Source organism: Tetrao urogallus, assembly GCF_951394365.1.
Source record: "Tetrao urogallus genome assembly, chromosome: 9".
Lineage (NCBI taxonomy): Eukaryota > Metazoa > Chordata > Aves > Galliformes > Phasianidae > Tetrao > Tetrao urogallus.
In genome coordinates this window covers 14,348,811-14,372,789 of record NC_136822.1, presented here as the reverse complement: position 1 = coordinate 14,372,789, position 23,979 = coordinate 14,348,811, and the positions used below count along the sequence as shown (strand labels likewise).

Below are 23,979 nucleotides of genomic sequence, written 5' to 3'. Positions count from 1 at the left end.
CTTCTCCCAGCTCCGCAGCCTGCGTGCCCCCCCCGGTACCCGAGCGTGGAGGCGGGGGCATCGGCGGTGGCATCACCGCAGCCTCTGCCTCCCCCCGGCTGGCACTGCGCAGCCCTCTTCAGGCAGAGGGGAGCAGCGGGGAGCACCACCCGGCGGGGTGGGGGCTATGGAGGTCCCGTGCCTATCCCAGGGGCCGCGGGGGACCCGCAGCATCCCCAGCATCCCTCCTGGTGTGGGAGGAGGGGGCAGGGACGCGCGGGGAAGATGGCTGCTGCGCAGCACTGGCGCAAAGCTCAGCAGGGCAGGGAGCGTAGCCAGGCCCTGGTGTGATGGGGGAGCATGCGGCAAGGATACACTGTGATATCCCACCTCTAGCACAGAGCTGGGGGTGGTCTTGAGATGCTGCCCGTGCCTGCAGCCCTCCAACATCACATGCAGTCACAGCAGGAGCGAGCGGCGCTGTGTCACCCCCCCGGATGGGGACCTGTCACTATCCCATCGGAGCCCCCAGGTGCAGGGGGGCTTACAGGGGGCTGAGTCGGAGCCGCAAGACGGGGAGGAGGCGGGGCCTAGAGCTCTGCAGCCCCGCTACACCTGCCTGTGCTTGGAGGCATCATACAGCCCCAAGGACCAAAGGGGTCCTGGTGCCACCACTGCTTGGCACGACGCACACCCCATCTCCTGGTCCAATGCCACAGAGCATGACACCCCATTCTACATCCCATTCTGCCCCCTAGAAACACTATACACCCCACCTCTGCCCCCAGCGACACCCCCCCACAGCTTCTCCCTTGCCATCCCCTTGCCCCCTCCCCTCCCCTGCACCCGCAACTCCGGCTAAGCTGCAAGATGATCCCACGGTTCCAGTGCAGGGGGCACAAGCCCATCCTGCTCCCAACCCCCCAGCACACCCCATACCCAGCGGGGCAATGGCCTCTCGGCGGCCCCTCCTGCCATACCACAGAGGTGAGCTCAGCACTAAGCTGAGCCCGCGGGCGCGGGGCGTGGGAGCAACAGCCACCTCCGCGCGCAGCCCCGCCGGCGTCACCGCTGTGACTGATGCACGTGCTATGCCACCTTCCTGCTGGCCCCGGCCACACTGCCCGTACAACCCCCCCAAAAGAACTTTCACCCAGTGCCAGTGGAGCAGTGCTGCAGGGTCTGAGTCCCAGGGTCACTCCACACAGCCAGGACAAGCTATGCACATGGCACGAAGCCTTAAACCCATTTGTGGGTTGTGAACCGAAACCCAATCCCAGCACCCATGGACCTGCGGCTCAGCCAAACCCCCAAAGCAAGAGCAGTCTGGAGCAGGTGCACAGCATCACCCCAGGGGGTTCCCACCAAAACCACGGCCACTGTGGCAGTGACAGTCACACTGACCACAAAGTATCCTCCCCACCGCAGGACACCGGACCTCCCCATTGCTCCAGGCAAGCCAGCGTCATCCTTGTCCCCACATCCCTCTTGATGTCCCCAAGAAGCAGGGCAGCAGCATCCCCCACACCCACTCCATCTCCCCATGGAGCTCTGAGGCAGGGGTTCCCCACTCACCTCCAGTGCAGCACATTGCCCCGCTCACTGTCACATCAGGGCTGACGCTCACCACCCTGCCTGCCACCTTCCTGACAGCGGTGTCACCTGGAAGTGATGTCACCGACTCCAGCAGTGGCACGAGTGGCTGTGCCCTAGGCTGGTTTGCTCAGCCCTGGCGGGGCCCCAGGGGTGGCCCCAAAATGGCAGTGACAACACTCAGCAGGCTGGCTGCTCCAGTGCAGCCACGCACGCACACACACACATAAGGACACCTGCAGGATGCCGGTGCCCCACTCCCCCGCTGTGCTGCCTCTTGCCCCCTCTGAATCCCAGCGCGGTGTCCCCATACCGATGCGTGTTCTGCCTTCCTTGCTGCTGGCAGCTGGCATGGCTCGCTGGGACATCTCAGAGGGCCGGCACGGAGCAATGCTGACACCCGCGGTGGGGGTGGGCGGCGAGGCCGGCTCACTGGGTGCCCCTGTGCTGTGGGCTTGGTGCCACTGGAGCCCAGCACCATGGTTTGGTTCTGCCCCAGTGCATCTCCTGCTCTCTGTGCAGCCATCAGCCTGTGGACGTGTCCACAGCCCAGCAGTGCCCCCCCTGCCCCGACAAAGCCCAGTGCAACCCCAATCCTCTCCCTAAGCCTCTTTCCTCTGCTAAATCCACTCCGTATGTCAGGTCGCAGCCCATCGCCCACAGGAGCTGTTCCCCATCTCTGCGCCCACAAGTAGGACCCAGCCCCGGTCTGGAATGCATCCCCAGGGTGGTGGGAATATGGTGAACTGGGTGCACAGGGGGATTTGTGACCCAATCTCATCCCTGGCTCTGTTTCCTCTGGTTGGTTTCAGGGCCCAATTGGCTGCGTTTTGGCACAAAAAGGCAGGAGAGGCACAGGACAGCATCCAGGCAAAGAGGCAAGGACACGTGCATCAGCTGTAGGCACTTCCAGCAAAGCAGCCCCCCAGCACCCATCCAGAGCCCCATGTCCAGAGCAGTGTCAGAGAGCACATGGCACAATCCAGCACTGCCATATGATGGCACTGGGCTTGGCATCACTGAGCATCACCGCCCCAGGGATTGAGCCACCAAGAGACCCCCCCTGCAATTGGGCAACCCAACGCAACACCAGTCTGTGCCTTGCAGCCCCCACACTCCTCTTACCTGTGCTGGGGCAGGCGGTGCAGCTCAGGTCCGTTGGCAGCACCACTCTGTGCCCCAGCGTCCCCACGAGCCCAGCACTGAACGCAGAGGTGGCACAGTGTCACGGCTTCACCCACGCAGCCATGGGGGTTGCAGAGCTCTGGTCACAATGCCCATAGGGTGCCCTGGGGAAGGAGAGGTCAAGATGGGACCCTGACAACCCCACAGAACCAAACCCAGGGGCAGCACCAAAATGCCCACCCACAGCACGCTGGCCATGGAGATGTGCTTGTACTTGGGGGCACATTGGCCATGGAGCACCAACCTCATGCACAGGGGTTCTCTGTACCCACGGTCCTCCCATCCCCAGCATGAGTACAGCATCTAGTCATGTCCAGGAACCCCAAATCTGCCCCCACGTGCCCAGAGCTGGGAAGGGGCCTCGGTGCCAAGCAGAGCGGCACCTTGGCCAGACCACGGAGCACCTGGCTACTCATTAGCACTAATTGGCGGCAGCCTAATGGGCCAGGCAGTAGAGTGAGCAGTGCCCCCTGGTGTTGCTCAGTCAGTGCGGGATCGCAGTCAGCCCAGAGTACAGCTGGAGGGGGGTTGCTGGGCACCCCACAGGGCACCTAGGAGAGCCTCTGTTTGCATTAGGTTGGGACTGAGAGGGACACTGGGGACAGAGGGACAGAGACAGCCCTACACGCTGCCCCAAAACCCTGTACACCCACACCAAGGGCTGCCCCCACCCCAAAGAAGCATTTCCCTCAGCTGCAGCAGGGGATGGAGCCGCATGGTCTCGCCCGCTCTCGCAGCACCACACCTGCAGGAACCGGTGGTGCAGGAGGTGCAGCCGCCCCATCCCCTGCATGCACAGCTCCATCCCCTGCAGGCATGGCCTCCCCAACACCGCTGCCCCCCAGCTCTCCTCCATCTGCAGCTGCTGCACCATCCCAGTGCCGCAGGGTAAGGGCTCTGCTCCAGCCTGGGTGCTGCCAGGGGCTGGAGGCAGAGAAGGAAAGCTCCTCCCTGTGCTTTAGGGAGGGAGGGTGCATTGGGGGCAAAGACATCTCCAGTCCCAAACCCATTCCACTCTGAGGAAAGTGCAATGAGAGTGCTGTTTCTCAGAGCATCCCTGAAATACATCAGCAGATGATGCTCTCCAGGAACATCCACCTGCAAATCAGAGACAAACTCAGTGGCCCTGGACAGGATGGGGCTCATGACATCCCCACCCTCAGTGCCCCAAGGACAAGCACCCAGCTGACCCCCTCCCTGTGAGGCTCCACAGGTGGATCAGCCCCACATGGCTCAGCCACAGGGAACCTAAGAGCCCACTCCTTCCCACCGTGCCTATACCCCAGGGGCCTCCCAGGGGAAACTGAGTCACGGCCGCCACCCCCATGCCCAGCCCCAGGCAGCAGCAGGAGTGGAGCGGGGGCACCAGTGGCCCCAAGCTGTTCCCATACAGTCCCACCGGCACCAGGCCAATGAACACCAAGCTAACGAGGCCTCGGGTTGCTCGAGGGGCTGCAAACAGGCTGCGCAGCCCAAGCCCCCAACGTGCACCCCGAGGTGGGTTCGTGTGGGGCCACAGCTGCTCGGTATCATCTGTGGGGTGGGCTACATCGCAGACTCTCTCCACAAAGAGTCCCACTCCTGCACACCAAGGTGCCACTTCACGCAGGCTGCAGCTTCAGCAGGGTTTTACCAAAGCGGATGCCGTTTCCCACTGGCTTCGTACTAAACCAGCCCAGCAAGGGTGCGCCTATGGGAACCCCACAGGAGGAGACCCACGGTGCCCGGACAGCAGGCAGGGACAGGGGCTGCGCCGGGGCGGCTCCGCAAAGGTGAGCGCGTGGGGAAGCGCAGCGCCGGGCCGTGTCTCAGCCTGCCCTGGGTGCTGCATGGCCCCAGGGAACCCCGTGCCCGGGGTCACCGCGTCTGGGCCAGGGGAGCGGGGCAACCGACTGCCCCCTCGGGATAGCAGGCCGGGCAGGGTCCTCTCAGCGAGGCACCGTCGGGATTAAGTTTTGCAGCGCTTAAAAACAAGAAGCTGAAAGCAAGCCAACGCGTCTCGAGCGCTTTAGTGGGACAAACCTGCCCCGATGCGGCCGTGCTGGGGACGGAGGGTCCCCGCGCCGCGTGACGCACCCGAGCCGGGGGCCATGCCCCGAGCACAAGGATCCTCTGTTCAGCGCGCACGGCTCCCAGGGGCCGGGGAGGAGTGAGAGCGGAGCGGAGCTGAGCCCGCGACGCCAACCTTCCGCGGGGCACAGCTCCCCGGAGGAGGCCGAGCGCTCGCATCCCCGCAGTGCCGCAGGGCACGGTGCCAGCGCCGCAGCACCGCCTCCACGTGCCGTGCCCGACCCCGACATCTCTACGCGCCATCCCGGAGCCCGCTGCCCCACGAGCCATCCCGGCCCCCGGCCCGCATCGCCCTCACCTCTCGGCTCGCGGCCTCCGGTCCCGCGCGGCGTCCCGGCGCTGCAGGCACCATGCCGGGCGGCAGGGGAGGCGGAGGGGGGGTCTCCGCCCTCACACGCCGGCCTCGCGCCTCCGGGGCGGCCACGTGCCGGGGGGCTGCTCCTGCTCCCCGCGGTACCGCTCACCCTCCTCCTGCACCCCGCGCAGCGCCTCGCCCTCCTCCTGCCGCCCCCTCCTGGCCCACCAGCGGGCTCTGCCCGGGGGGCTGCCCCCCTCCCCGCGCTGCCCGCGCTCCTGCTGCGCCCGGCGGCTCAGGCCCTGCTCCTGCCGCGCTTTGGGGCCGCGCTCCTGCACCCCTCGCCCGCCCGCCCTCCCCCGCCGCGCCCCGGGGCTGCCACCCTCCGCGCCCCGCGCCGCCGCCCTCCGCCCCCCGTTCCCCCACTGCTCGCGGGGTCTCCGCGCCGCCTTAACGCCCACGGCGGGGGCCGCCCGCTCTCCCCGCTCCTGCAGCCCCACCCGCACCCCCAGCGCCACCCGCTGCCACTGCCCCGGCCGCCCCGCGCCGCCCCCGGCCCCGCCGCTCTCCGCCTCCCTCCCGCCGGCCACCAGCTCCTGGCCCTGCGCTCCCAGCCCCGCTTCCTGCACGCCCTCCGCCAAACCCCCCGCTTCCTGCACCCCCGGCGCCACGCCGCCCCCTTCCTGCACCCCCGGGCTCAGCCCCCCGCCCTCCGCTACCCCCGGCCCCCGGATGGTGCCCTGCCGGCCCCGCAGCGCTGGGGGCTCCGCTCGGCAGCTCCCGGTCCCGCTCCCGGTCCCGGCCTCCCCTCCGCCGGGAGCTCCCGGGGCGGCGCGCCGTCCGCCCGGCCCCGCTCTTAAAGGCGCCGCTCCGCCGCCTTACGTAACGGCGGGGCTGGGGGGAGGGTGGGGGAGAGGAGGCGGGGGTGCACGGGGCGGCGGGAATAGGCACAGGGTGAATGGGCACGGCCGGATGGGTGGAAGGGTGGAATGATGGATGGATGCACGGACAGGTGCAGGCGCGGACAGATGGGGGGGTCGAGGGGCGCACCCTCCTGCTGCGGCACAAGCTGCGCGGCCCGAGCACTGCGGCCCCGGGGCTCTGCAGTCACTGCAGGGACAGGAGCGCTGCCAGGCTGATAGGGGAAACGGCAGGCAGGGTGCCTGCAGAGCTGCCTCCTCCCAGAGCCTGCTAATGGGAGGATGCACTGCCTCTCTAGTCAGGCTGGACAGGGCTCTGAGCGCCCGATGGAGCTGTAGGTGTCCCTGTTCAGTGCAGGGGAGTTGGACTACATGGCCTTTAAGGGTTCCTTCCAACTCAAACAGTTCTGTGCTTGTATCTCCTGCTTCACAGACACGGTTAAGTGAGACTGGCAGGAAGGACCAGAGAAGATAGCACAGAAAAGTTGAGCGTCTTAACCCAGTAAAACATTTGCAATGGGAAGTCCTGCAGTAAGAGGGCTGTACACCTTTGTCTTGGTGGGGGATGCAGCACTCCAGGATGTTGAGCAGACCTAATCCAGGCAGACCCTCCTCAGGTTATGAGGTGCAAGGATAGGGCAGAGGGAGCCACCCACATCACATAGCAGCACCCAAGCCCCATACTACACACGTAGAGAGCAGCCAGCTACGGCCTTCCAGGGCACAGGCATAACCACCCATGGCCAAGAATGGGGGGGGAAGACTAGCATCTGTCATCCACTCCCAGGCCTCAAGGTCTGATTTCTGAGTGGTCCCACATACAGCCACGAGGTGGACTTGATACTTGATGGACTCATGAGTCCCCTCCACCTTGTGCTATCCTGTGACTTGAACATGGTGACTGGGAAGCAGCAGCCATGAAGGGAGGGGGACAGCTCACATCCATCACTTTTCCACATCACTGCCTGCCATCCTCAGCCCAGTTGCCTGGAGAGAAACAGCACTCTGAGCACTCCAAGCAGAACAGCATGGTGAAGTTGGGAAGTCCCCATGGTGGCAGTGGGGATACCAGGAGCTTGTATGCAGTTACAGCTCCAGGAGAGCAGCCTGTCTCCAGCCGCCCACCAGTGGCAACAGAAGCATCAAGAACCCACAGGAGTTCAGTGTTGAATCTTTCAGAAGTTTTATTGAAGCAGACAGCAGGTAACCTTGATACAGACAGTAACACCCCACACCAAGTCAGACACAAGCCCCACTACAGCAGCAGGCACGGCTGTGCTGGCTCCTGACTCTCCAGGTTTCATCTTTCTCTGCTGGCTGCAAAGCACACACTTAAGTCTGACATCAAGATGCATGCAAGTGCTACAGCAAGGAGTCACAGACAGCAAGCTCTTAAATGCCATCTGGAGAAGTGTCACTAGGAAACAGCTACATAGGGTTGTGCACATGCCTCAGAGACAGCAGGGCAGTTAAGGATGAGCACTGGGACTCGCACCTGGACAGCAGGCTTCCAGCTTCCGATGAATCAAACAGAGCCCCTCCGTTCACATGGGTTGAGTTCACTGCACAAGCAGTGGGCACCTGTGCCCGACCTTTGTGGAGGATGGAGTCTCTCACCCAACTGCACATCCTTCAGGCGTTACTGCTGGGCCTCAGGTAACACTCTTGATTTAAATGATCATGATTTTTAACACAATTTTTTTTTTTTTTTTTTTCTTTTCCTACACAAAGTACACAGCTAGATGCTGCCTGACACCTTCCTCCTGGCAATCTGCAGATGTCAAACACCAACAGTGCTCAGCATCGGGTCAGGGAGCAGTGCAGCACCACGAGGAAGGTGTTTCTCCCAAAAGCACCCAAGAGGAATGACTAAGGTTTCCAGCAACACCCAGGACAGAAGCAAGCAGCCTCTCCAGGCGTGCACCCCAGCATCAACCAAAGCAGGCAGAGTTCTTTGTAGTAGTACACACACCCAAAGCAGCAGCCTGAGCCCTCCAGCCAGCAGTCAGCCCCAACCCCTACATTCACCTTGAGTTCATCATGTCTTTGTGACCGGTTTGAAGGAAGTTTACAACAGCACAGAACACACAAACTACTGCTAACTACTCTACCTTTCACTAACATCCCAGCCCCAGTCTTGTTACTTGGGGCAAGAAGCAACTTCACAACAGCACAGCTATTAGAAGGAGTTCAGCCTACAGAGGAGTCTACAGAAGTACGGAACAGATTGAAGTTCGTATTTGCATCACCACAGGAGAGTGGAAAAAAAATAGGACTGCAGGAAGTTGATCCATGTTAGATACTAACCATCAAGCTTTGCAGATGACATTTCATGATAAGCATAAAACAATTATGGGAAACACTGTCCCCGATAATTACGTACACCCATAGTGCAACATATGGAGGTCACTGCCTCCGATATAACACTGTGGTAGGCAAAAACTACCTTGTTCTTTACACATTATGGAAGACACTGCCCCCGATAATGTCAGTTAGGTTTCATGATACATAAGGTACTGGAAGTCTGCAGGAAGCTGCCATTGCCAATAGGGCCAATGCCCAAACCAAGGGATGAGTTTGTGTGCAGCGCCATGGATGGGGTGAGCGCTGCACAGCGAGCCCTGCTCAGGGTGCTCTGCCCCTCCATGGAGCAGTGCCACCACACGAGCAGAAGGCTTCCAGAAACAGGGAAGAAGAGGAGTCCTAAGCCCACAGAGCGGCACAAGACACCTCAGGGAGCCAAAATTTCCAAATTTTGAGTTGCTTTCCAGCATTTCAAGGATCATTTGCAAGTGCAACCCAGAGACTTGCTACCAGGTTTAAAAACAAAATTTAGGAGGGGGGCTTGTTTGGATTGTTTTAAATGCAAAGTTCCAGTATCATGTTTGATTGTAATAGCAGATGCTGCTTTATTCAAAAACGACAGTATAACTGTCATAATTATGGAAGGCACTGCTTCCGATAATTATCTTCTATAAAAAAAACCCACGCACCATTTATAGTGAACACTGTCACTGATAAATAAATAAACAAATAAATATCTCAGTGTCAAACAAGAGCCATCCTGCAAAATGGCATCAGCCAAACAGAGTTTGGCCAGCAAGAGACTCTGCTTTGCAAAAGGCCCCAGCACAGCAAGGTCTGAAGTGCCAGCCCAGAGCTGGCTCTCAATGACTCTATTCAATGATTCTAATGCTGCAGGACTCGTGGAGGTACCAGCTAGGAACACAAAAGGGGGGCACAACAGTCTTTGGGTTATCTTTCCTGGGTATTGAGGCCTGCCCTTGTAGCAGCAAGCCTCCAAGATGTCATTGGAGCCCTGCTGCTGAGTAAAGGCAGGCCGGGCACTTCAGAGCTTGCTGATAACCCAGCACTTACAGGCTGCTGTTTTTATTCTTCAACCATAGGTTTGTGCCTGCAGCTCACTGGCCAGAGAAGAGATCCTTACTGTGTCAGAGGAATCCATTCCCTGCCCTGTCACTACATTTAGGAGGCCAACAATAAAAGAATTTTAGATAGACACAGTACCTTCCCACTCAAGGTACTGGTTCAGGATTCCCTTGTGCTGTTAGCTCTCAAGTACACCAGAGAGCAAAACCCCACAAGCAGCAGCAGGTGACAAGTTTGACTGTGGTCAGAGATATCATCATAATTATAGTACCTGCTTTAGAACTGCCTCATATGAATTTGTGTGAGATTTAAATTTTACGCTCAACTTTGGTCAAGAAAAGATTTGTTACAAAAAAAAAAAAAACCAAAAAAACAAAAAAACCAAACCAGCAAAAACCCTCTACAGAAAAATAATGCCATGGTAGGGAGTGGGTTTCCCTAACCCTGTACCTTAACCAGGTGTTTGCAGTGCCTAGAATTCATTGTCAGTATCCCAGATATCACCTCCCAAGGCATTAGCAGCCCCTTTAATGGTCCACGTTGCTAGGGCCAGCTGCTCCTTCAGCAAGTTCAGATCCACGTCGCTCTTGCCGGTTTTCAACAGCTGCAGATGCTCCACCAGACTCTGCAGAGTGTGGGTGCCTCTGCCGAAGAAGACGTGGCGAAAGGGAACATCTTTTGGTGAGAGGTATGGTGACAGGAAGTCATACTCCACCTGGGACAGAGATGCAAACTCAGTGTTATACTTTCACCTCCCAAGTTTTTCTTTTCTGATCTGCCCCATCACCAGCCCTCCAGCATCAGCACCCAGCCCTTCCCTACAGCAGCTCTGCCAGGGCCAGATCCTGACAGCAAGCACAGAAGTCAGTCACGTTAACATTTAGCACAGCACCTGCAGCTTCCAAGTACAAAGCCCATCCTGGCCAGCCCTCATCTCGTAAGGAAGGGCAAGCCAGCTGCAGACACCTACCTTCATGATCCTGTCATTCAGGGCTCTGCGGATGACCTTGTTCTCCCTGTCACTGTTTGCAATGTCTCTTCTCAGTGCATCTGCAGCTCGCTGGAAGTCACCACGGGCAAAAAACAGCCAGTCCAAGGTCAACCCCAGCTCCTGTGAGGGAGGAGCTGTTAGCAAACCTGATTTTCTTCTTTTGCAGCTCTCTTACCAAGAATTTTTTTTTTTTTTTTTTTGCCAGTTTAATTAAGTAGCAGAGCAAGTTCCCGGCAGTCTTTTCTGAGGTCACTGAGCACAGCTTATGCCTCTCCCCACCCACAGTTTCTTGTACTGTTTCAGCAGAGGTGCAAACGAGATGCAGAGCTGCACTGTGCTGTGGATGATGTCCAGGCTAGAAAACATAGCACCCACATCCACTTCCTCCCTCCACCACAGCCACGTCAGATAGATCTGCCTGCCACAGATCTGCCTACACAGCAGTACTGCCTGTACTGCTTTTTAAGGATTTTTTTTTTTTTTTTTTTTTTTTTTTTTTAACCTCAAATCACATCTTGTAACTCTTGTATCCAGATGAGGAAGATGTCCACCCAATTGCAGCTAACAGTCCTGGAGTACTGTTAACGCCTGGCCTCAGAACAGCCTTCAGGGATTCAGTGCACTCAGCGCCCTTCTTACCTGCACATCCTTAACGTAAGGCAAAAACTTCTCCTGGTATGCCAGTAATTCTTCACCGTATCTCCCAAAGTCCAGGAAGAGCTCGTGATCGTGGGTCAGCCTGAGAGCTACTTGTCCAGCTACTTCTGCAGCAGCACGCAGAAGTGCGTCCAGATTGTCAATTTTCCTCAGGTTCTCCAGTGTGTCACCCTTAGTATTCAGGAAACGATATTCCTCATCTTTCTAGAAGAAGGAAGACATTGAAGTCAGACACAAGTGCTTCGCCAGCTGGGAGTTATCTCCCAGTACATTCCATTTCCTCGTGCCTCTAAGTAGTGAGATTCGGGTTGGAAAAACTTCAAAGCACAGGAGAGGGAACAGACCTTCTACATTTAGTCCCTCACAGCTTCCAGCAATCAGCTCTGTTAGTTCGTTAGCCCATTTCCCTGCAAAGTTGTGAGCAGGCAAACTCCAGCACATATTTTGGTACCTGCTGACAGTACTCTCCAACCCTTCCTGGGCAGAATAATATTAGATTTTTTGGAGGAAGCCTGACACTAGTAAGATCCAAACATTCACAAGCCAAGGAAGCTGTTACCATAAAGGCTCCAAGTTCTACAGCTGGCAGCCTGGCTAAGGCCATTTTTGCAGCAACGATCTACAAAAGCAGATCTGGATAGTCTGTTAACACTTGCTCTGGCCAGCTGTACAGCTTCATACAGCTTCCCCAAAGCACTTTGCTTGCTGAACAGCAGGTTGTAGTGCATCTTCCACTGAAGCAGCAGAAGCTTGACATCTTTTCAGTGTTGTTCATTTCCCCATCACTGACCTTTGAACCTCCAGAACAGTGCTGGTTCCCCCTCCCTATAGGACACAAGCATCCAAGGTGCTCAAAGACACACTACAGGCCACATCCCAGCAGCAGCCTTCAGAACATGTGACCTCTCAGCCTGGGGTCTATGGCAGTACATGTCCTTTCCCAGAGAGGCTCCTACATGGACACTATGCTCAGGACAGCACTCTAGGCTTTGCCATCTTGGAGAGCAATATCCCTCTAGCACTTTCCATGGAGGGAATGCACCATGCAGTCAGACAGTACTTACATTGTAGAAACCAAAAGACACCACTGGGATTCCTGAGTATGCCAGGAAAGGGAATGCTGCATTATCCAGGCCAAGAGGAACACTGCAAGAGACAAGTATTGAGCCGTTATCAACTGGTTTAGGCATCCCAGGAAAAAAAACTACAAGGCTAGAGCTGAAACACTGAACCAGCTGGGCTACCCTGTTCAGACCAGACAGATTTTGGCAAGGAGTCCAGCCAAGTACCAAGGGCTGCTGGTCACTGCTCTTTGTGCAAGGTGGCTCTTGCCCTGCACAAAGAGCATCTGAACTGCCTACAGGCAGCCTGGGGCAGCACTAAGCAGAGCTACTGCTCTGCTGTTCACACTTACCTGACCCCACTGCAACAGGTAAAGCCTGCTCCAGACAGTGGCATGACATTCCAGCACAAAGAGCAGAAGCTGTTCAGTTTGTTCTACAGAAATCTGCTTTCCCAAAGAGCAGGATGGCAATACTTACACTGCTTTTACCCAGTCTGAGCCAACTCTGTCCAAGAGACTTCTTGATCCTTGTGCTGGATCCTTCACCTGCAGAGAGAGATGAGAGTCACTGCACTTGTTCTAACCTCTATTTAATTTGCTGTATCTGCCCCAGAACTTGCATAGTTATGCCTGTGTCTTCTTCTACACAAACACACCCTATGCAGGACAGGCACTCACCTCCCACCAAACAGTGATATTTACTGATTTCACATTGGAAATAAGTAAACTGCAGAGCCCAGAGCCCAGCTGACAGGGCCCTCCAGAATATTTCAGCCCCTTTATGTGATGCTTCTCCTGAAAAGGTGCCAGCTCTGGCAAGGAAAATAATCCAGCATAGCTCTGGCTTAAACTGTAAGTCACACCCAACCAGCTTGAGACCCCTTCAACTCACCCCCTTCATAATTCTCTCCAGCAGCATGTACAGCAAGGGGCTGGCAGAAATCTTGACATGGCTTGCTCCTAGGAAAAAGAAAAAAAAAAAGGCATTTGACACACTGATAACTACTAGAGCAGCTCAGACTTGCAACTGAGAAAGATCACTTGACCCAGGTGGTAATCTATCTATAGCTTGTTGCCAAAGGCTCCTCAAGATACGTAGAGCAAAAATTACTGAGACCTAGAAGTGTCTTCTAGCTCAGGCTGCAGCAACCTCCCTGCTTCAGCTCAGTCAGTGACAAATGGAGTCATTCCAGCTTTCAGCCAAATATCCAACACCACTTTTGACACAGTTGGAGCAGAGTTTCCATTTCCGGAGGCTAATCAATGTCTGTCAAACTATTCTAGTCCTACTTGATTTCAAGGGGAAAAAAAAAAAAAAAAAAAAAAGAGTGGTAAATTACCCAGGACCGCAGCATCCAAGTTGATGTAAGTGAAAGCTTTGGCATGCAGCATGGCAGAGTACCCCTAGAACAAAACAAATACTGTAAGACAAGCAGTAACGGTATAACACCAGGGCATTTAATTAATAAAAAATAATCAGAAATGATGACTGAGCAGTCATCAAACAGAAGCCTATCAAAGAAACTGTACCTCCAGCCATTCAGTAGCACCCACAGCTCCATAGTCTCCTGCACTCCAGCTAGCAAAGATGATGCTTCGCCTCGGTTTGTAGCCCTCTGCAAAGACAGAGATGGAGATCTTCAGCCTTCCTCACTGGAGATGTAGCAGCACTCAGGGCCCGGGCTGATCAATCACCTGCTGCTCAGGCAGAGCTTAAGCATTCTGGCTGTCACAGAAAAATGTGCACACTAATGGCAGCAAGCATATCCTTTTCCCAGCCTTCCTCCAAATCCTCCATGCTGCAGAACAGCAAAGCCATACTCACTGTATTTGCCCTCCTTTCTTTAGCTGCCTGAGCTCAGAATTAATGCTGGGGACGAGAGCACTTAGAGTAAGTGCCATCATGCAACCCCCACCCCTCCATCTGGTAAACTATTGAAACGTTTTTCACCTTCAGGCCTGGCTGTACAATAGACAGCTCAAATTTGAGGCTTGTAGTGCATGCTATACAAGGATATTCTTGCATTCAAGCCACACCAGATAAAGCAGGTGATTCCTTGGAAGCAAGTGCTCACTGCAGACAAGTTGTCGGTATTAGACAAGAAACAGCCTTTCAGAAGCCTTCCCGATTCCCTACACATTTCTTAAAGGATTATTTTGTAACTGGGCTCTCCAGTACTAACAAACGTAGAGCTAAGCCAGTATCATGCTTTAGTACACAAGTTATTTACCATTTTTCACTATGTCTGAGATCACACGGGCAAGTTCCAACAATATAGCAGTTCCAGTGCCAGCTTTAGCCACTCCTGGGCCCCAGGAATCTCTCTGGGCTCCAATCACAACATACCGATCTAAAAAGGAGACATCAAGATTTGAGGTTCAAGCTTCACTTTGCAAGCACTATCAGAGAGTCAGCTTTGAGTTACTGTGCCAGGAGCTACAGACAGAGTCTAACCTCTGTATGAGGTGCATTGCTCTCATTTAGCCTTTCCCTGGCAACACAGTTCAGTTTTACACTTAATCCTTAAAGAAGGGCTGCGGTTCTAACTGAAGGAAGTTCCCCTCGAGCCTGAGCCACAACGTAGTTGCTATTACCTGGTTCTTCAGATCCTTGGATAGCACCAAAGATGTTCAGAATCTTCCTGTCTTTCATGGAATTGTTCACATCCATTTTCACCATTATCTTGCTGTCCTGCTTTGTTGTCACCTTACAGGAATGGATCTCACCTTTCCAACCTTCAGAGCATGAGTCTCCATCCATTTTGCTGAGGAAAGAGACCCCATTCAAACTCATTACCCAGCTCTAGTCTCATTTAGTTACATGATATCAGGATAGCTATGTGATATCATTTACTATCCAGCTATCCTGTCTTTAAGCTACAAGATATAGACACAAGCAACATTTTTCCAGCCAGCCCCAGTAAGTGCTTCCTGCGATACACAGCAGAGACCAGCAGGGAGCTCTCTGGGCTCATAATACCTCAACGCCATCCTTAACCCCTGCAACAGAGACACCAGCACACATGCCAGAAGAGACCATTACCTGAACAGCTTGGTTGCTGCATTGCTGGAGATGGTCTGAACAGCAATGTGGGGTAGTCCTGAAGATTCAACTGGTGGAAACTGTGTGTGGTTGAACGAAGGGAAGCCTGGGGTGTAAGGGTCTCCAGTCCCAAGGTGGGCCTGTGAAAAGCAAGAAGCTCCTCAGGTCTCAGAAGAGACCAACTACACAAGGGCACAAAGTGCTGCTCGAGCTAGAAGCTACAAGGACAGCTACAGTTTGCAGCTCATAGGGAAAAAAAAATTCCTCAGAATAACAAACAGGAAAGCCAATTGCATACTCACATGCCCAAATGGGATAAGGGTCCCTGCTACCTCATACTTGAGCGAATCCACATACATGAGGACTCCAATTGCTCCTGCCTCTTTGGCATTTGCAACCTGAAGGGTAAAACAGCATTAGCTGCACATTTGCAGTCGTCGAAATGCTTCTCAGCTCTGTGTCTATGACACAGTGACACATGCTGGGCAGAGTCCTACAGCCCTGCCTCCCCACAAATATCCATCTGAAGAGCAGTTCTGGGGCAGGCCTAAAACAGGCTTGTGTACAGAAGGACTTGGATCTTTTATAGACTGCTTGCATGTTACCTCCTACAGAGCGAACATTACAGCAATACATGTGGCAACAGACTGGGAAGGCAGTGCCAACACTTGGTGCAGATGAAGGCTTAGTAAAGAGCCAAGTGAGACACTGCAGCAGCAAGAGGTGTTCTGGAGACAAGGCTGTCCTGCTTCTAACAGCCCTGTTACTGCTGCATCTAGCAATAACAGCCAACGCTGCACCCTGCCATCCCCCAAACTGCCTACTTCTCCCTGTTTTTCCCAAATGCTTGGCCATCCCAGTCAGGCTGCCAGAGGCTAAGAACACTGGCCCCATAAATGGTAGCCAGCTCCTTTCAATCTGTGTCCAGACCTGCGCGTGGAAGCTTGGAGAAAACAAGCAAGACCAGACCTGCTGAACAAGTTTACCTATGAGTTCTAAAAACTTGAACTGAGGTAGAGAGGTGTGACCTAAAAAAAAAAACAAAAACCGAAAAACAAAAGACCGTGTTTGGCCAGGCTTTAGGGCACACAGTGTTTACCTTCTCGGCAAGTGTTATTTTTCCAGCTCTGACAATGACTATGGTTCCATTCAGTGTAGTCGCTGACTTTTGTATTGTCTCAATATCTCTTTTCAGTCCATAGTTCACATAGACAGGTTTGCCCTAGAACAGAAACACTGTTATAAACACAGTAGTCCTATACTGGTAAGACAATTGAAGCGGCCTACAAAGCTGTGGAGTCTGGAACACATCAGTCTGCCATTAACAGAAAGCAGTTCAACCTCAGCAATGTAAACTCCAATCACATGCAACACGCCTGCTGGAGCAGAATCTCTGTCGAAGTTCCTGGGCTGGAAGAGAAATTTAAACTGTATCTTGCTGAAGGAAGAAAACTGTGTGCCCATTGCTCACCCCCTCCCCACCAGTTCTCTAACTGGGGAGGCCTTTATATAGTGCCTATTCTGAGGCGAGCTATTTCAGACATCACCATCTGACAAGCATGCACAAATCCCTCAATTTTCCTGAAGTCACTTACAGAAAAAGAGCCACTCTCACTGTATGCCACGTATGCATCAGGAGTCTCCAAAGTCTCCTCGTAGCCACTGATCAACATGGACACTTTGTTCTTGGTGCTGTTAGAAGTTAGGAGACAGTGTTACATTCTTTCACACGCTGAATATTTAGATATCTCACATATTTCTGTAATTCTTGTAATACTAAGTCAATCTAAGCCTGAAATAGGAAGACTCACCCCAGAACTTCCCCAAAACAATTTCTGGGATTGTTCAGATACATCAATGAAGGCTAAATTCTACAACAAGAAACAGTCCACGCTTCTAGATCTCTTACTGGTTCCTTCAGAAGAGCACACTGAATTCCCCTCACGTGAAGGGGCAGGAAGCCTTGTGGATGTGAGCTGTCAGCCAATACAATGGCTTGCCTAGATAAGGTCTGCTTTAGAGAAGTGTAACTGGCTCACAATTTCAGCAGAAATTCTGCGTTTACTCAGGGCTATAGAGATCCATGCTATGTATAAGAAAGATCTGCACTTCTTTGTTAACATACCTGCCTCTGACTTGCAACTTAATATAGTGTTCATCATTCCACACTTTATCCAAGAAGAAGCTGTTGAATTGATCATGAATGTAGGTGGCCATGTTCGAATCTTCAGCCTCACCAGCCTCAAAGGAGTCCAAGCCTGCCCTTTGCCTGCAGGGAACACACACAGGGCTTACGCCACAGCACCAGGTTGCATTCAAGCACCCCAGTCTACACAGTCAAGTCAGATGAGTCATTTAAAACCAACATGCCTCCCTATACCATTAAGACCCTTGTTCTCTCCCACAGCTTTCAGTTATGCTTTCTGGAACTGTTACCTCAAGCGGTCTCCAAGGTTCTTGGCTGACAGCTTATCTGACAGCATGGCTTTTAGTTGAGGCCAGTAGATGGCAGGTGGTCCTTGAATCTCTTCTTCCACAGTTTCATCACCATCCACCAGGTAAGATGCAGTAGGAGTTATCTCACACCTGCCACTTCCATCTTGACAAGTGGCAGCCAGCTGCATTCGTCCTCGATAACTCAAGTAGCCAATGAGAAACCCTGCAGAGAATACAGATTCCTTTGAGTGTCAGAAAGACAACCATACCAGCTCCACATCATACCATGTACTCACAGCAGCTTGACAGTTAAGTTGCATCTCTGTTCTCACACCATTTTTAACAAGCTGGTGTACCCAGGGACACACAGGAATAGCATCCTGACATTTTGCTTGAGTTGGCACATTTGAAAGTACAATGCAGATGTGATCTTGTGCTTGGCAGAGTCCCCCCAGCACCACTCAGAGAGAAGAATGTTTACTTTAGGTTGGCAGCAGAGTTAAAACCTTTTGAAAGCTCAGCATGGATATTCATCCACATGTCTAGAGAAGCATTAGGAGCTGATCAAGGGAAAACTAGAGCCCTTGCCACAGCCACCCGTTTGTTCTTTAGTTAAGTCACAGTGTCACTGTCAAGCTTCACACTTCTTTGTTTCAATTTTATGTTACAAGTCTGAGCTAGCCATTCTAAGGAGTGAGTGAAAAGAAGCTGCAGCCTGGATTGAGGCTCTTTAATCACCTCCCGAAACACTACAAATTCTAATGTTAACAGCCATGGAGAGGTTCAGTACTACAGTCCACTTCTTGCAGTTGCTTCCCACCCCTGCTTACCAATCAAAAGGAGGAGAACAGCTGCAATGACTAGGAAGCACAGTTTCTTGCCATTTCTCTGTGGCTGAGCCATACTGTCATGCATGTGCTCTGGCCTTTCAATGTCCACTCCTTCCTCATCATCAGCAGACAGTTTCATCTCCACGTGGCTGTTGTCTCCATCCGTTTGCCTGGCAATGCTGAAACGTGTGTACGACATCGGCTCGGCACTGAACTGTTGAAAGACAGTCATATCATGGAAAAGAGTTTGCTACAACAGCCTACAGGCAGCTGCACCCACGTTCAAACTAAATCCAGGTCTCCCACCTAAAATTATGCTAGCACAGCCCAAGCCTGGCTGTCAGTAAGTCACGCTGGCTGCTCTGAACAGACACAGGCAGACTAACATCCATACAGGGTCTGATTCTAGCTTGGACTCTGTTACAGATACAACACAGAAAACAGCACTGACATTTCCCATGTGACCCCATGGCAATGGCTGGCAGGATTTCCTGGTCTTAATCAGCAATGCTCTGCTCTAACCTGAAAGTGTGCAACCTGCACAGAAGGGAACTCTGATCCGAACAGAAGAAAGGGAAGACAACCCCTCCACTGCTGTGCCTTTGAGCCACATTCACTTTGACGCAAGTAGCTTCATCCTAGGTCTATATAATCTTACAGTAAACTGCCCCAGGCTATTTTTAAATTACACTTTTAATGAATATTATAAGAGAGCTATGCTGAAAAGAGATACCCAGGGGAATCACAGAACGGTTTGGGTTGGAAGGCACCTTTTAGGTCATCTAGTTCCAACCCCCTCCCTTGGGGAGCTCTGTTGGCTCACATCAATCTTTCCACCCACCAGAACACTCTAGACCTTCTCTGCAGGGTCACTTGAGTTCTTCCCCCAGTCCACACATACATCTAGGACTGCACCTTGCACTTGGATCTGCTGAATCTCACTAGGTTCTCACAGGCTCACCTTACAAGCTTGTCCATGTCCTTGAGGTCCCCATGTCACAAAGGCTGAGCTTACAGTAGAATTCACCTCCCCCCCCCAATTTACCCTCCCAAAGTAACATAACAGAACACAGTTGTCCTGATAGGAATACAATCAGCTTCCTCAGCAGTACTTCCTCCTGGGATATTGTTCAAAGCTCACCCCCCTAGTTTATCTCCTTTTTTCAGCTTCCTGAAGGACCCAAGACACCAGAGCAGTTAACGATAACCCCACCATATTGAGCAGCTCACACCACCTTATCACAGCCAGTTAGCTACAGGGAAGCCGGTCTCACAACTCACACAGGAGCACCTAACACTACCTATCTCTTGATAAACGGCACAGGGGTGGAATGCCTTACCAAGTTAGAGAGTGCTGCTCTGGCATGATCCATTGCCTTCCGGAGGAGTACTCACCAACTTGACCGAAGGCCTAGAAATTCAGAGCACAACAAATCAACTCTGGCTGTTCCCCTACCACCACAAAAGATGCCCAAGATCCAAGTCAATAGAGGAACGCACATGCATGCTTCTATCTATGCCACAGTTTTAATTAACCGACAACAAACTTGCCCGTTAACCCTGGATGCAACCAGCAAGTTCACGTATTCACAGCAACTCTTTTCACGGAGCCCTAATGGCAGCAGGGAGTGCAGCTTGAAAGCCAAGGGTCTTGCCTATTGCAGGACCATCTCCATTTAGGAAGGGGTCACAGGAGGTAGCGCTGTGACAACAGACACCACGCACCTCAGTCTATCGGGGTCTGGCTGGATAGCAGGTGGAGACAAGCATCTGGCTGGCAGCAGGGGCAGCACAGCACCCTACACCTAAGCAGCACAAGTTCTCAGCCCCTAGGAGCACTCCTAATAGGAAGATATCTCCTAGGTGACCAGGTTCTTCCCAGTGTTATAAAGGCAACCTCTGCTTTGATCAGCCGAGAGCAGCTACCCAAAACTGCGGTTACTTTCATAGCCTGGGTTTTTCTACACGGTAAGTGCTGCAACCAGAACTGCTTTGGTTCATCTTCCTCGGTGCTTCAGCACTCCTCCCTTGGACAGCTGTGGGCAGAAGCTCCGTGCGGTACTGACTGGACAGCGTGGGTCGGGACCACCCAGCTCACGCAACGCCCCCAAGCAGCGCTCTGAGAAGCCGCTTCGGGCTGATCCCTACGGGCAGGGCATTGAAACTGGTCTTTAGGCACACACAGATTACCTTTACACCTGGGAGCCGCGCAACACAAGCCGATTGTTTCGGGCAGAGAAGATCAAAGGTTAATAATAACGGCCGGGACTCGTTCCACCCTTCACTTACAGCCGGGGCACGTGCGGGCGGAGCTGCTAGCAGCTGGTAGGGGCTGCAAGCGACAGCCAGAGGGTCGGAGTCCAGCAGGCCGTGCCTCCCCACGGGAAAGCGTGTGCGTGGGGAGGGCCGGGGGAGCACGAGGGGCGCACGTGGCGCGGGGACGCAGCCGCTGACTCAACCTCCGCGCAGCGCTCATAGCAAAACCCGCAGAGACAATGAGCAGAAGGCGGGCCCCGCGTTCCGGGCAAGGATGGGAAAGGTGGGGAAAGCAAAAACCGCCCTGCACCCCCACTATGCAGCAGGGGGAGAAATTAAAAAAAAAAAAAATTAAAAGGGGTAAGAAAAAAAAAAAAAAAGGTTAGATTCAGAGAAAGGCGGGCGGTGCCGGGGCTCAGCCCGACTGGGGGCCGCGCGATAAGGCCGTGCCGATACGCCGCCCGCCGCGGGCACGTCGCCCCGCGGGCACCTCAAGGTCAGCGCCGCCGCGTGCGAACGGCCCCCACCCCCAGCCCGCTGCAGGCCGCCCCGCGCTCAGCCCCGCACCTGAGCGCGGCTCAGCTCGCTCTCTCGCTCGCTCTCCCCCGCTCCTCCCTCCCACCCAGCCCTGCCCGCGCCCCGCCGCTCGCTCGCTCACCCGCCCGCCGCTCCCGCACCTCCGCCGCCCCCTCCGCTCGCCGCGCAGCGGCACGACTGCCGTTCCCTGCGCCCTCCGCGCCGATCATTCTGGGAGGGGCCCGCCCCGCCCCAATGCCCCGCTCTGATTGGCTCTCCGGGCGCGCAACCGCCGTCAGACGGCGCCGCTCCGCTGCCGCCTGGCTGTCTTCGTGCGTCGGCGGCCCATGTAGTCGCTCGGTGGTGCGGTCAGGATGCAGCGGCGCACGTTTGCCTTCTGTTTACCCCCCCCCCCCGTCACCGCTGCTCCCACAGAATGTGACGGGCTATCAGTAGGAAGGTTCAACCTCTGCCGCCGTACCGCTGTGGGTCAACAGCGCAGCACAGGAGGTGTTACATTCGGAGCAGCCCTGGTGCTTGCCTCCCTGTACGGTTGCCTCCTTGGGGAGCACCAGGCACGGACCTTCAGGCCTGTGCGTGTCCAGGGCTGCGTTTTTGGATGTGAATGAACAAAGGCAGCCTTCCACGCGGTGCTACCTGGTATTGCTGTGCCGTTACAATGGCACCGTGCTGTGCTGACAGGAGCACAGCAGGACGAGTGCTCTGCACAGCTCTGAGCAGCCAGCCCTCACCCCAGCCCTCATCCCTGCTTTCACGCCAGCCTTTGTCTCGGCCCTCCCTGGGGCAGCTCTGGCCTCTGAAAGAGGGCGGGAGCAGAGTTGTGTGGTTCTAAGGAGAAGTACAGCGTAGCGGCATAAATGTGAAAGTAGTAAATGATGTGTGGAGTGTGTTTATGGAACCCATAAAGCACCTCTGTCTTAGGTAAGCCTATCCCCAGCTGGCAGTGCAGTGCCAGGCTGGGGCTCAGGGGGTGGTGAAGGCGATAACTGGGCAATGAAGATCTGCAGCAAACAAAGGCAGTGCAAACAGAGCATTCAGGAAAGTACAAACTGGGTCAAGGTCAAGCTGTTGATGGGGAGCAACAGGAGAGCTGCAGAGACCTTTGCATTTTGCATTGACCATCACTGAGCCTCTGAGCACTGCCCATGGTCACGGGAGGCCCCACAGCCTCCTCTGCCTTCTCCATGCTCGGGTGTGAGTGAAGGTCACTGCTCCCAGCTTCTGCCCATCACTCAGAGCAGTGCCAGATCTGCACTCTGCTTCAAGGTTTTGCTGTGCACACACTCAGCAGCGCTCTGCTCATTTTTCCCTTGCTCGTTAAAGCTGGTAGGGATGGATTATTGCCTCCAATCCGCTCCTGCAAAAGAAAGATGGGAGCATAAATTTGGTCCTTTGGCAGAACACATGATTGCAAAGAGGATTATGTTTCATGAAAAGAAATACATTCCTATGCTGATAAAGGGGGGGATTAGCCAGGTCAGAAACTCGATGCGGCTGCTGGGAGAGAGGCCTCCTGCATATCAGCAGCTGGGAGCACTGGTGGGATGTGCCAGCTCTGAGCAGCTGTGGCCCCAGCTCTGGCTTTGGGGCTCATGCTCCTGGCAGAGCTGGGTGCTGCAGCTGTACCACTGCTGGACATGGGTGGGCATTGCCCTCCTTGGTGCCCTGGGCAGCCAACAGTGCAGGAGGGTGCAGAAAGGGGATGGATGGATCCTCTGGGGGAGCTTCAGGTTGGATATTAGGAATGTTTATTCTCATAAAGAGCAGTGGTGCACTGGCACAGCTGCCCAGGGAGGTGTTGGGGTCATCATCCCTGGAGATGTTCAAGAACATCAAGTGGAGATGTGGCACTTCAGGACGTGCTACCATGGGAATGGGTCAACAGTTGGACTAAATGATCGTAGTGGTCATTTCCAACCCCAGTGATGCTGTGATTGCACAAAGGCTTGCTAAGAAGAAGGTGCTTTCCTTCTGCTTTGTTCCAGGCAGGCCTATGTGCAACCCACTAAAACCACACGACGTCTCAGTTCCCTGTTTGTAAAACCTACAACAGGGCTTTCCAGTCCATTCCCTGGCAGTGCTGCTGTGTTCAGCACTCAGTACACTGTGCACACACCAACACAGCTTTGGGAGATCTCAGAGGAGCGATGCTGAAAAGCAGTCACAGATTTCTGTCTCTCCATCAGCCGCTGTCTCTGTTTCAGAGCTGTTGCCATGCACTGTGCTGTGCCAGCCCCAGCTCTCCACAACACATGTTCACCACAGGTGTTTTCTGTTTTCTCTCACAGTATCTTAGGGTGTGTGCTCAGCAGTTCCCCATTTCCACACCTGTTAGGAAAAGAAATTAAACTAACTCTTCAGAAACAGATATTTTTGCACCACAGCTAGCGTTGGTGGTGCTGTACCCCAAAATGTTGTGTTCTTCAGATGCAGCGTGGTGCATGAAAGCAGTTCAAACCCTTTTACATTGCGTTTGCTGCAGGCTGGAAGTCCTGGTGCCAGCTTCTATTGAGGCATTCCTTCTCATGGCAACTTGGCCCTGGTGTTTATAGATCACAGAATCATAGCATCACAGCATGGTTAGGCTGGAAAGTACCTTAAAGCCCACCCAGTCCCAACACTCTGCCTCCCACCAGCTTAGTTTGTCCAGGGCCCACCCAACCTGGCCGTGGGCACCTCCAGGGATGGGGCACCCACAGCTCTCTGGGCTGCAGTGCCAGCGCCTCACCACCCT

General features: G+C 54.2%; 1 protein-coding gene across 1 annotated transcript; it reads right to left on the bottom strand.

Annotated features, from left to right (window-relative positions):
* Nucleotides 1–9,904: 9,904 nt before the first annotated feature.
* TFRC (transferrin receptor) lies at nt 9,905–19,840 on the bottom strand (the record flags this gene model as incomplete). Its single annotated transcript, XM_079539566.1, has 18 exons — nt 19,793–19,840; nt 18,453–18,666; nt 17,623–17,845; nt 17,312–17,455; nt 16,782–16,878; nt 16,286–16,408; nt 15,489–15,584; nt 15,187–15,326; nt 14,739–14,908; nt 14,375–14,494; nt 13,674–13,759; nt 13,484–13,547; nt 13,036–13,103; nt 12,622–12,689; nt 12,145–12,226; nt 11,063–11,284; nt 10,403–10,543; nt 9,905–10,147 (listed from the first exon to the last, which is right to left on the bottom strand). The coding sequence occupies exons 1-18, from the start codon at nt 19,823–19,825 to the stop codon at nt 9,905–9,907; spliced, it is 2,334 nt and encodes a 777-aa protein (XP_079395692.1). The 5' UTR covers nt 19,826–19,840.
* Nucleotides 19,841–23,979: the final 4,139 nt, after the last annotated feature.